Source organism: Camelus bactrianus, chromosome 18 (assembly GCF_048773025.1).
Source record: "Camelus bactrianus isolate YW-2024 breed Bactrian camel chromosome 18, ASM4877302v1, whole genome shotgun sequence".
Classification (NCBI taxonomy): Eukaryota; Metazoa; Chordata; class Mammalia; order Artiodactyla; family Camelidae; genus Camelus; species Camelus bactrianus.
The window spans coordinates 8,984,668-8,997,941 of record NC_133556.1 but is presented as its reverse complement, the minus strand read 5'-3'; the positions used below and the strand labels follow the sequence as shown (position 1 = coordinate 8,997,941).

General features: G+C 51.9%; 1 protein-coding gene across 6 annotated transcripts in view; it reads right to left on the bottom strand.

Moving 5' to 3' along the window:
* The window catches only part of GTF2IRD1 (GTF2I repeat domain containing 1), a 95,628-nt gene that overhangs the window by 29,740 nt on the left and 52,614 nt on the right, over positions 1 to 13,274 (bottom strand). For 5 of the 6 annotated variants that reach the window (XM_074345950.1, XM_074345949.1, XM_074345953.1 and 2 more), the window contains 6 exons: positions 8,404 to 8,451; positions 7,629 to 7,694; positions 6,477 to 6,660; positions 2,186 to 2,235; positions 1,912 to 1,968; positions 339 to 422 (listed from right to left, as the gene is read on the bottom strand). In XM_074345950.1, the coding sequence (XP_074202051.1) occupies positions 339 to 422; positions 1,912 to 1,968; positions 2,186 to 2,235; positions 6,477 to 6,660; positions 7,629 to 7,694; positions 8,404 to 8,451 (489 nt within the window). The remainder of the gene's footprint in view (positions 1 to 338; positions 423 to 1,911; positions 1,969 to 2,185; positions 2,236 to 6,476; positions 6,661 to 7,628; positions 7,695 to 8,403; positions 8,452 to 13,274) is intronic. The other variant, XM_074345951.1, reaches the window with a different exon arrangement.

The following is a 13,274-nucleotide window of genomic DNA, read 5'->3' as shown; positions in this document are numbered from 1 at the left end:
CTTCAGAGAGCCCTTCCCTGGCCCCCAATCTAAGATACACTATTTTTTCTTGAGCAGCCTGCTCTTTTCCTGCATAATCGTGGAACAGTGCCTCCATGTTACTGGATTCTAGGTATAGTTGTTCAATGTCAGTCTCACATCACTGGTCTACAGGGCTCACGAGGGCAGGGACTGTGTGTATTTCTCACTGCTGTATCCTCAAGGCCTTGAGAACATAGTCAGTGCTCAAGAAATATTTGTAGGCGGGTGAGAGATAGTCACAGCCTGAACTGGGACGCTCCTGCCTCTCTTCCCGCCCCAGCTAGGCTTCCCTCCCACCCAGGCGCCCCGGGGCTCACCGTATTTCTTATTGAACAGATCCTGGACTTGTTCCCTCAGCGTGTTGGCGATGTCGATCCGCGAGAGTCTGGCGTCGTAATTTTCTGCAGTGAAAAACAATTACGGATTTGGGCTGTTAAATGAAGACACTTGGCGACTTTTAAAGAATATGATTTTCTAATTAGGGGGAACTCTTTCTCGGGCAATTATCCGATCCTTGGAGCAGACCCCTCAGAGTCCTCCAGCACTAACATCTTGATGGAGATGTGTTTTTCCCAGAAGGACTCACTGTTGCGACAACAGTGATTGAGTCGGAGATTAAGTTAATTGTTGACATTTGAAAACCACACCAATAAGCAAGCCCTGGAGAGCAGAAACCATGAAGGGGGACTGGCTTCCTGCACCGCCTGCACCACGGCAGGTGGAAGGGGCCTCCGTCAGGGTCAGTGGGGAGGTGGGAGGCCAAGGAGGCATGAGAGCTAAGCCGACCAGGCGGCCCCCATGGAGGCAAGGAACCAGCCGAGTAGCTCCCAATGGTCACTGACTCACCAGAAGGTATTTGTTAAGGAGCCCAGGTGTCAGCACCTGCCACAAGGCCCCTGACCTTTGGGAGATTAGAGCCTGGCACCGCCTTTTGGGAAGACAGAGGTGAGGAGGAGGGGGGAAGGGAGGGGATGGGACTCTGGGCGGCTGGACCCCAGTCTGCTAAGAGGACTGGGTATGAGAGCTACAGGGTGAGTGGGGAAATGTGAACTCCCCCATCACATAAAGTTCCAGCTGCTCAGGAAGGAGTGAGAGGCTAGGCAGTGAGCAGGTGCCCCTCCGGATTTGGGTTCTAGCTCCCCGGGCTCCTCCACCCCCAGGGGCCGGCCACTGGTCTCTTGATCCCACCTTCTCCTTGGAGTCAGTGATCACCCAGGGCCTACCTGGGGAACACCCACCCTTGGGGACTCACAGCCACACCCCAGAGGTGCCCCAGTGTGCACATGGATGGCTGTACTCAGCCACCGCAGCCCCCACTGATGCTACACTTGATCTTAACTCAAAGGCCAAGAAGCGCTACCAGCCCCCACTGTCGGGAGATGGAGCCTCCCCCATCGGACTCTGGCCCCTTCCTGCTTCTGTTTCTCTCGTACAGCTCCCTCATTCTTTCACTCAAGCTTTCCCCATCATCTTCCATGCCTCTCCCACCACACTCATCCTTCCACCCTTCCTGGGTGGGAAGCCACACCCTTCTTTCTCGGAGAGCCCTCCATGCCCTCGGTGGCCTCCTCTCCTCCAATTTCAAAGCCCTAAGGGCACAGCTGACTGCCTAACACAAAGTGGGCAGGTCAGCTGCCTCCCCAGACGGACAGTGGGCCAGCCCTCATGCCCTGTACCTGCAGGCCCCAGAACCCCCAGCCACCCTGTGGAACCCCTCACTCAGAGCTGGCAAACTATAGCCCTGCCTGACTGCCCGTCAGCCCTGCTCAGACCCTGGGGCCCTGAGGTTGGCAGCCAGCCCCTCCCACCCCTAGCCTGGCCCTCCAAACCCAAGCCAGGTCAAGGTCATGGCATTGGGACAGCGGACTCCATCCTGAGCTGCAACCTTACCTTGAAAGCCCTGTCTCTTCAGGCTCTCGTCCACAAGAGGGTCCCCGGAATCCCTCTCTGGGGGCGGGGGGAGAGAAGCCAGGGTGAGCAGGCAGCTCCTGGGACCCAGGACAGAGGTGGTATCTGGTGGGGGCAAACCCGGCAGGGAGGGTGGAGGGGAATGCCGAGGGAGACGGGACCAGGTTGGAAAAAGCAGGAGGAGGGGTGATGGCAGAAGCCTGGGACCCCTCCCATGTTCAACCCGCGCCTTGGCCCATGACCCTGTGCAGGGTACCTTGGCTGTCCGTGAGGGGCTCTTTGACTCCTTCGGTAAGCAGCTCAGGCCTGCAAAACACAAGTGGGCTAATCACCAAGGTCTCTCCAGGCCTCCCCAGTACTGCCCAGTTCTCCTCTGGGCTTCAGTCTGCACATCTGTGTAATGGGCACTCCCGGCTCCAGACAGTCCAGGTCTGGGGTCCCTGTCCCCCAGCAGCTCTCCTGCTGACCCATGTGTGAGATCTGAGCGCTGTGCTGGGCTCTAAGGATCCAGCCGGGAGTGATATCAGCCTGGTTCTGGCCCAATGGAGCTAACACCTCACTCTGGGTTCCAGGATGCTGTGGAACTGCCACCAGCCCGGGTCAGACCACGTGGTCCGGGGGGCTTCCCAGCAGGCTGGTGTGAAGCGTGGAAGCAGTTGGGGCCGACTATGTGGGGAGATCTCGTGGGGAAGGTCTGAGGCTTCTGGCTGACACCATTTCACGCTGGAGTCAGGGGCCTTGGGTTTTTTTTTTTTAAATTGAAGTGTAGTTGATTTACAACATTGTGTTAGCTTCAGGTGTATACTGAAGTGATTCGTTTATACATATATATGTATTTATCTATATTCTTTTTTTTGATTCCTTCCCATCACAGCTGTAATATTACAAGATACTGAATACAGTACCCTGTGCTATGCAGTCAATCCTTGTTGCTTATCTATTTTATATACAGTAGTGCACATCTGTTCGTCCCATACTCCCAATTTATCCCTCCTCCTCCATTCCCTTCAGTAACCATAAGTTTGTTTTCTATGTCTGTGAGTCTGTTTTGTTTTGTAAATAAGTTCATTTGTACTATTTTTTAACATTCCACATACAAGTGACACCATGTAGTATTTGTCTGTCTCAGTCTGACTTACTTCACTTGGTGCAATAGCCAAGAGTTTTTTAACTTTGGAAAATTTGATGACAGCAAGGGACCATCTCTCCAGAAGAATGTACAAAAGAATATGAAAAATTTGGATACATGTTCAAGAATATTTTTTAATCAAAGGTTTAGAAAGTATGATTTGATTCTCTGCCAACTCTAATCAGCTGGCAGTGGCTGTCCGGAGCGTGGTCTAGAAGGATGTGGAAGTCAGGCTTAGGTGGAAAGAGCATCAATCACTGGTGACATCCCCTCCGAGTGATGATTTCTCACATACGTTTTTATGGGCTGACCTGTCGCCTCCCCAAATTTCGTATGTTGAAGCCCTAAACCCCCAGAACACGACTATTTTGAAAGATAAGACCTTTAAAGGGATGATTAAGTTAAAATGAGGACATTAGGGTGGGCCCTAATCGCATCTGACTGGTGTCCTCATAGAAATGAGATTAGGTCACACAGAGAGCACCCCCAGGGATGCGTGTGCACAGAGAAGAGACCACGTGAGGACTCAGCTCGAAGGCGCTGTCTGCAGGTCAAGGAATGAGATCTCAGGGGGAACTAACCCTGCTAACACCTTGACCTTGAACTTCCAGCCTCCAGAACTGCAAGAAATAAATTTCTATTGTTCAAGCCCCCAGTCTGCAGTACTTTGTTATGGCAGCCCTGGGAAACTGACACATATATGCATACACACACAAACACGTACTTTATTGCGATGTAATCCACGTGTCACAAAATTCACCCTTTTAAAGTATACTGATCAGTGGTGTTTAGTATGTTCACGAAGTTGTTTATGAGCCATACTTCTAATTCTAGAACATTTACATCACCTCAAAATGCATCCTTTTTTTAAAGTAAGATGAATGAGAAGCAGCTATTTTCCACTAATATTCCACATAGCATTTTTGACTAATTTTAAAAATGAGGAATAACAAAATAAATATACTCTAGTGCTCAATCTCTCTCCTCCAATTACCTCTTTTATAAAATCACCCGAACTAGTCTTTAATCCTATTACCTCAACTGTTCCCTGGACAAAGTTAATCACTCTTTCCTACTTGAATCATTTTCTTCACTTGGCTTTCAGGGAACTGGAATCAGTTAAATTCACCTTTTAAAACATTATTTTCTTTAAAAAAAAAAAAAAAAAAAAGACGAACTCCTGATACAGACAACCACATGGATGAATCTCAAAAGCTGAGTGAAAGAAGCCAGACCCAGTAAGATGCACACTATATGATTCCATTTCTGTGACATTCTGGAAAAGGCAAATGACAGAAAACAGATCAGTGGTGGCCAGGGGCTGGGGCAACCAACAAAGGGGCACAAGGGGAAGCTTTTGGGGGTGATGGAACTATTTTATAACTTGATGGTGATGTGACCATATGAGTTTGCCAAAAATCAAAGAGGTATACATTTAAAAAGGGTAAATTTTACTGAATATAAATTAAACTTCAATAAACCTGTCATAAAAAAAAAAAAAACAAAAAAACACCCATCTTGACTGAGTACGTACGGTGTGCCAGGCTCTTTGCTAAGCCTTGACCTCCACGGTCACCCCATAAATGGTACAGTGTGTCCCGTTCATCACCCTGAGCAAACTGCCCAAGGTCACGGGGAGTCACAGGAGGAGCTGGACTCAGACCCAGGAGACTGTGAGCCACCCTAGTGCTTCTGGTTTGAGGGGATGGCCCAGGGAAGCAGCCCCCATGTGTTACGTCCCTCCTGAATGTTGACAGTTCCTCATGTTCTGTCCCCACCATGACCTCAGCATCGGGTCTGTTGAGGCCTGTAATCCACCTGCCATCCTCCCTGGAAGGCCCCTGAGCACCTCAAAGAAAACACAGGCCAGACCGAACTCTTGCCTGCAGCCTCTACCCACATCATCTGCTTCTCAAAAGAGGGTATCATGGCCATCACAGCTGCTCAGCCCCCAACCTTGAGTCATTCAGGCCTCCCACATCCCACATATCGGCAAATTCTACCAGCCCCATCTTCAAAACATTGTCTGAATCTGACAACTTTTCACCAGCCCACCCCTACCTTTACCAAGGCCAAGATGCTACTGTGTCCCCTGAGAGGGGTACAGCCTTCTCGCTGGTCTGTTTCTGTCCCTGCCCACCTTCATCAAAACCTTCTAGTGAGTTCTCATTAAGTCTGAAATAAAATCCAAACTCTTTAAACTGGCCAAGACCCTGTACGATCTGGCTCCTGCTATCTCTTGGGCCTCGTCACTCACAAACTTTCGCTCACCCTGCATCAGCCACACTGGTCCCTTGCTAGTCTTCAAACACACAAGTATGTCCCTGCCTCAGGGCCTTTGCACCTGCTGTTCCCGCTGCTTCAATGCTCTTCCACCAGATAGCCTCAAAGCTTGTTTCATTAGGTCTCTGTTCCACTGTCCCCTCCATAGACAGGGTTCTCCTGCCCCTCTTTGTCCCTTTAACCTCCATTATAGCATTTATCCCTACCTGATATTTTATTGTGATTTTATTTGGTGAGATCAGCCAACTCAAGGGCAGGACTCAGTGCCATTTGCTGCTGCATCACTCCTGGCACACAGTGGGCACTCAAGATGTATTTGTGGAAGGAAGGAACCACATATCCACTGTTTGCATTTCCTGGAGCACCAGCCTCTCTTCTTCTCCTAGTGGAAACCAGGCCCCATGAGAGAGCTCCCTGCCCCATACCCCATCAGCCTGCTGCCACTCTAGGCGTGAAAGATACTGTGAGTCTACCAATTTGGGGGTCACCTACTCCCCCAGGGAGAACAAATCCTCTTTCTCATCACTTTTAACCAAGCCAAGCCTAAATTTACAAGACATCACAGAAATACACAGAAGCAACAAACACAAAACAGGTCACCCCACGACTTCCTTCATCTTTAAAAAAAATTCAGTAGCTGCCTTAATCTCCTCCAGAGGGACTTTATACCTGAGCGGGGCACACAGGTTGGATACAGCAGAGCTCCCTGGGACCTCACTGATTAAAACCAGATGCCCAAGGAAACGGAAGAGACCCAAAATGTCACCACCTCCTGTTTTCCAATCCTGGGATAATGGGGCATCTTCCTCGGCTTAGCTGCCCCCTGGCCCAGGACACCAACACGCCTGCCCAGAGATCAAGCTGACAGGCATATTCCCATTTTACATCCTGGCAAACTGGGGACTGCTCTCCTGAGACTGAGGGCATCAATCAGGTTGCTTTGGGTCTGGCAGGCCTGGGCTGGGCCTGCGCAATCTTGTGTCTGTCCAACTGGGTCCAAACCCCATCTCATGCCCTGCTGTTTAAAAAAAAAAAAAAAAAAGCCTTCCTCAATCTGAAGAAGAGGGCTCCTTGGCGCCGCTCCTGAGTGCTGGGCCAGCCCAGAGGGGCTCCCGTGGACCCAGTCAGGCCTCACCTCTTGATGACAAACTGGATGCTGTTGCTGGCCTCCAGGATCTTCCGGAGCTTGGCGATCCCGAAGCAGTTGGGCCTGCGGAGGGAGATGCCTTCAGGCAGCCCCACCACAAACAGCTCCTCTGGGTACATCAGGAACTTGGAGTAGGGCACCTTGACAGGCTCCGAGATGCCAATGGCCTTGGCTGCAGAGACACAGCTGCTGTAGGGCCACCCAGACCTAAGATGCCACGACCCTCGACTCCCACCCACCATGTGTGCATGGGGGCTGCAGGTGCTGGAGCTCTTCTGTAAGTGCCGTCAGCCCCGGTCTGTGGGTGAGACTCAGAGCCCACACGGGACGTGATCTGTCCCCTGGCAGTGCAGGTGAAACCACTGAGGGCTGGTGAGACCCGGCATCAGCTTCACCCAAGCCCTGCACTGCCAGAAAGGCCCTCCAGAGGGTCCCCGCCACACCCCTGTGTGGCCCAATACCACGCCGTGGGGACAGCAGATCTGATGCCCAGGCCAGGTACTGCTACTCACTAGCCATGGGGCCTCAGATAAGCCATGTCATGTCCCTAGGCCTCATTTTTCTTGTCTGTAAAATGGGCCCTAGGACACAGGAATTTGTGAGATGGGATAGAACTTGAGTGAGGTATCTCGCTAGGGCCTGGCCAACCACAGGGGCTTAATGAAGAGCAGGCTTCCCCCTGCCTCCTCATCCTCTTTCCTGGTCTTTCTAGTGGGAAAGATCTTACGCGCGTCCTCCAGAGGACCCTGAAGGAGGGGGTCAGTGGGGACAGAGGGGCAGTTACAGCAGACAGAGTGGCCTCTCCAAGCTGAGGCTGAGGCAGACTGTGAGTGAGTGTAAGCATGTTGATGGAAGAGGCAGAGGTGCTGTGTTTCAGAGAGTGGGGTTCTCTGGCAGTGCCTCAGTCTCCCCAGGTGGGATGCCGGGAGCTGATGAAGTGCCTGGGCAGCAGTCCCTGTAGGGCCCCAGCCCCTTCCCAGTGGGTCCCAGCCCCTCCAGCCCCTCCCTTCCCTCTGCCTGTTCACAGAGTGGCTGGGATGGATTGGGGGGGAGGGGCGGTTGGGCCCAAAGTCCCTCTGAAAACAGGGCAGCTGGAGGAAGGGCCCGGACGCCCCCGATCCTGTCCAGCTCCTCGCTCACCGTATCGCGTGTTGAAGAGCAGCTCCACCTGCTTCCGCAGAGGCCGGATTACGTCGCCATGACTGTCTGGAAGGCAAAAGGGAGTTTGCTGAGCCTCCCCAGGGACCGCAGGACCCCGCTTCTCAGCTCATGTGCCAGCTCTGCTGGTACCAAGAATGACCCTGCACTGGGACCTTGGGATAGGGAGGGGTGGTGGTGGCAGGTCACCTATTTCCTCAGAAGTGGCACCTTCCCACACAGGGCCACAACTCCTGGACTCAAATACCTGCTTGTGAAATTGGGTCTAGGGCATCATCAGGCCTTAATGGGAGGTTTTGAAGCCTAAGAATGACCAGGACCATGCGCCTTTCTACATGAAGGACACTCTAGGCCAGCACAGTAAGTGATTTAACTAGTGAGTGAATACTAAGCCTGCAAATTAAGTACGCCGCCACCAGGTGGCAGTGGACATGTTAAAACAGTTGCCCCATCGCCAGGCTCAGGAAGACAAGGTTCAGACCTCAGTCTTAAAACCTTTGTGAAAAGAAGCAGGGTGTATATAAACACACAAAAAAGGAAAGCCTGCAACTTCCCCTACAAGAAAGAGCTGCTTGGAACTCTGACCACATATCTCCTAGTTCAAGAAGACACGTCTATAAACCTCCTCCCAACTCAGGCTGCCCACAGGACTCCACCCCCAAAGTGGGTGTTGGGGAGACAAAAGGGAGATGAAGGGCAAGGGAGGAGAGGAGACATGGGTGTTGGGGTGAAATGCGGCAGGTGGACAGTGCCTCACCCTCCACGGGCCTCTCCTCGGGCCGTGGGTCCTCGCTGGGGCCTTTGTCTGAAAGAGAAGAGGAAACCAGGAAGCCACGTTCATCATCTCCTGCACCCCCAAAGTCAGGTCAGACCCAGACTCTGAAGCAGAGCATAGTGACCACCAGATAAGATCAGGGACCACAGTTTTGTACAGGCACCAGCCCTTGCCTCCAGGTGGAGGGCAGCTTCAGAGACCAGGCATCCTGTGACATGTGGCCTACACCCCCTGGGAACCCACCCTGCGCCTGCCTGTCCTTCTTCCTTGGCGTGTGAAGTTCTGTTCTAGGCACTGAGGACACATGGCAACAAGACAAAGCCTTGTCCTCCTGGGATGATGTCAGACATAACACATGAAGCCAGATGGCGGTGATGCCACAAAGGAAAACGGAGTCGGATAAAGGGATAAGGGAGAGGCAGGTCGGGGGGCATGAAGGAATCCAGGGACATGTGGTCCAGGGGCCTCTGACGAGGTGACACTGGCCCTCATCTGGGCCCAAAGGACCCAACTTTGTCCAACTTGTCCAGATGCTTGTCCAACAGGCAGCAAAGATGCGGCATAGTGAACAACAGGGCAGGTGAGGGCTCAGGCTACACAGGGGTAGGTGAGACTGGCCTTGGAGGGGCTAAGGAGGGAACACCTGGGCTGAATCAGTGTAGGGAGGGTGGCGGCAAACTCAGGGATGACAGTTTTCTGCAAATGGATGAAATACAAGGGTGGACAGTGGGGTGAGTGGGGTGGGGCCCAGGCTCGACTGGAGGGCTGCAGGGCCTCCATCTGCAGTGGCTCTTTTGTGGCAGCGCTGGAGGGAGGCACAGGGACTTTCAACACTTGAAACAACCAGAAGGGAGCTGTGTCTTAGGAAGCTTGCTGGCACCATGTACTGCCAGGTGCTTTCGTATGCAGAGCTAACTCTTTTCTCCTTTTATTTAAGGGCTAACCCTTAAATAGCCCCTTTCAGCCCACTACACGAGGCTGAGCTGGTGAGTGGTGGAGCAGGCGGAGCCCAGGTCTACTCCCCCACCAGCTGGTGAAGAGGATGCTCAGTGATGAGGGATGCAGGGTGCTGGTCCAGAGCGGATCGGGGGCTGGAGGGCAAGGGGCTGATCCTGGCAGTCATCAATGGTCAAGGCCCCCTCACTGCTGGAGGGAAGGTGAACCTGCATCTGGGATCACCAAACAAGCCTGAGCCTTGGGGGTCAGTTTGGAGGTGCCGGAAGGTTCTGGAAGGTTTCATCTATGCTCAGCCTCCGACTTAAAAGGGTGGAAGGCCAGGCCTGAGCTGTTGGTCTAAACTTTCCTCAGGGAAGTGGGCCCACCTGACTCTGCCTGGAGGCTTTATTCCCGCTGCGGGAGAAGAAGTGGCCAAGTATGAGGGCTGAGATCAAAGCCTCGGGAACAGCTTTCCGCCAGGGTGGAGGGTGATCGGGAGGATCGCCAGCCCAGCACCCAGCTCACTCAGCTGCGTTAACTCAGGTGGGTGACTGACACGCGCTCCCGAGGCCCCTCAGCTCAGCTGCCTGAAGGGGTGACAGGCCTGGTGACAGCTGTCTCCTCCAGGCCCACTTCTCACCCCATACTGCCGTTCCCAGGCTCTCCTCCCAAATGAACAAGTGCTCCTGTCTCCAGGGCAGCTCCCGGGGGATCCCAAATGAATAGAGTGCATTTTTGCCATTTCTAGACAGAGAGGGGAGCGGACAGGAGGAGAGGAGTCCGGTAGGGACAGAGCTGGACAAGCAGGGCCACCAGGGAGGGTTTCCCTGGGCAGGGGCTTGTGACAAGGAATCAGGAAGCTGGGGGTGGCACTGCACTCCTCTAGGGAGCCAGGCAGGAGATGACCAGACCTAGCCACCCACAGGGAACCAACTCAAGTCTGCAGTTTTGCTAAGCAGGAGCCACTAAGGAGAGACTTCTGCCACCCTTGTAGGGTCAGCCCGAAACAGAAGGAAGCAGGGCTGGGTTCTCTCCCGGGATAGGGGTGCTTTCAAAAGCAGCAGATGGCCTGTGTACTTTGGGGACCCAAATTCCAAACATGGGGAGCTTGCCTGACTCTCCCCCCAGGCACGCGCTACTGACCCTGAAGGAACCTGTCCAGGTGCTCACTGCTTTCCCGTGCTCAACCGTCATAATAAATAATGATCAAGGACAAGCCAACAGGACTGGAGACGTTCCAGGCACCAGGTGAGCAAACGAGGAACAATTTGTACAAAGTAGTAACAACACACGTTGCTAGCACTCATAAAAAAAACAAGTGTGTAAAAAAAAACAAAACACAGGAAGTATGGACGCTAAACTAGTAGGTGCCAGAGGCGGGGGCACTGGGAGCTCTTCCTTTACGGGATACATAGTTTTGTATCATTTATTTTACAAGGCACATGTGTAATCAGAAATGGCTCACTCATGGACACTCACTCCCCTCTAATCCATGGTGGTCCTGAAAACTTCAGAACTTCCATAATCCATCAGTTTTGAGTGGGGGCCTTGAAAAGAGTCCTAGACGGGGCATCAGTAAACCTGGGTCTCAGCCCAAGGCTGGGCGACCTTGGAAAGGTGGACTGGCCTTGCCGGGTCTGTTTCCTGATCTTGCAAACCAGCGGGGAGAAGCCTTTCTAATAGAAGTGGTGCCATGCTCGCCCATGGCCCCTCAACTCCCAGTCTCCAGATTGGGACCTCCTTCGTCTTCTTAATACTGCTGTGAATGCAGCCAGGTGACATGGGACCTCTTCGCGGCCAGGCCACACTGTCAGCTCATCCTGCTCCTCCGGTCCACTTAAACCCCCCACGTAGGCTCGCCACCATTGTTGCCAATTCCAGTCATGTCCAGCCCATGCCTGACAATATTCTTTCTTCATTATCAAGGTATTAAAAGCACATCACACTGATTTAGGGAATGAAAAAGATAACTCACTTAGCCTGACATAGCTACTTTCTTGATATTTTTTTTTCTCTTAACCAGTGATTATGTTTTTAACATGGTTGCAAACACCATCAGTTTTGTGTCTTTTACATTCTCCCTTTTGGCTTATTTTTGTGGCTGCATAATAGTCCATCAGGAGGATCCCTTAATGGTTCCCTGACAGCTGGACCCACTCGTTCCAATTGTTCATGGTCACTGTTAACATTGCCACGAACATCTCTGTGCAGAAAACATTGTCCACATTTCAGACAATGTCCTAGGACTGGGTTCCTGGAAGTACCGGGCTGGGGGTGCTCATTTTTATTGGCTCTTCAAGCTGACCCATTTCTCTAAAAGGCAATTTGCCAATTCACATTCTGACCATCACCAAGTCTGTGCCCATTTCCCCATGTGCTCAGCAAAAGTTCTCTCCAATTAAAAGGTGCAAGAGATTCCCGTTGTTCAAGCCCTCGTTTCTATGTGGCTGCAAATGTTTGTTTACTGTCTCCTGTTTTGTGCGATCATCCATTCGTGCCGTGGCAGGCACTGGGATGTACTTACTACCCAGATCCCTTCCAAGGAAAAGCTTCTTGCCTTAACAGCAGGGAGTGTGGTCAGCAGGCAGCTCGGGGAAGCTGCCCTTCGAGGACTGCTCTCCTGGGTGGCCACATCTCGTGACTGATTGAGGTGGGGGTGTAAAGACCAGGATATCCAGTTCAGGGGGTATAAAGGTCAAGATATCAAGTGGGAACAGCTCCAAGGGGCCATTCTGGCCCCAAGCTCCCCATGGGGTTGGCAGAGGGTGTTGCTGCAGCCAGATCATAGTTTAACTTCTCCCTCTTCCCCCTCGTGCTTCTGTCCCCTCCCTCACATAGGTGTTAATCCCAACAGCAGCCCTTAATAAACACCCCACACATTAAACTCCATCTCGGAGACTGCTCCCCAGGGAATGCAACCCCTGACACATGTCCTGAGGCTGTGAATTCTCCTTGTGCATTTCAGCCCAGTGTTCTGGTCCGTCAAGGCCATGGAGAACATCATTCTTGGATGGACTGAGCATTCCTTTCCCAGGATCTGCAAAATTGCATAATCTCGCTGCCTGAGGTCCCTTTATCCAACTAACCGATAAGCATTCGAGGAAGGACTGAGCCATCCAGGACAACACAGGAAACCTTCCCCACGTGGAGGCTGGGGTCTCCCAGAGTCAGCCCAAGATCCTGATGTTGTACGAGCTGACTCACTGCTATGGATGACCCCACACTGGGTCCCTTCTAACGGCTCACAGTCATCCATGCAGAAATCCGTTCCAGAACCGTGCGTGGGCCTAAGGCACAGTCTACCTGTTTGCAATTTGAGCAAACCCTCATCTCCAAGTCTCTTTTCCGTGGTCAGCTCATCTTTGTCCACTGTGACTTCTCCGTCCTGTGGACAGTGGACCTTAGGTGTCTTCTGTCTGAAATTAGACGCATCAGAAGCTGTAGATCGCATTTATCCACAGCAGCAACGCAGAGTCTTTCTATCTCCCTTCTTACTGAACTGGACTCCCAGGTCCTCCTCACTCTTTCCTGTTTCCAGACCATTCTCCCTGACAGAGAAGCCGGAAGCAGATGAGGGGCAGAGACGTTCTGCCTTTATTCTGTTAGCAGTGAATGTGGCACCACCCATCTGGGCCTGTAGAGAGCCTTCTTATTTATTTTTCCAGTCATCTGCTTATTTTTGGTTGGGGAAAAAATAAAAAGTGCAATAAAGCACACAGAATATTATAACAAACACTCATGGACCCACCAGCCGGAAGGAATATATGTTAGCATTTTGTCATATTTGCACCTGATTTAAAAAAAACCAAAACATTAGCCATACTATCTTTACATTTCCAAATTTAGAGAAATGCTATATTGTCCATATCCTTCTGCACTTACTTTTCACACTGAACATTACATTCTGAGATCCCTTG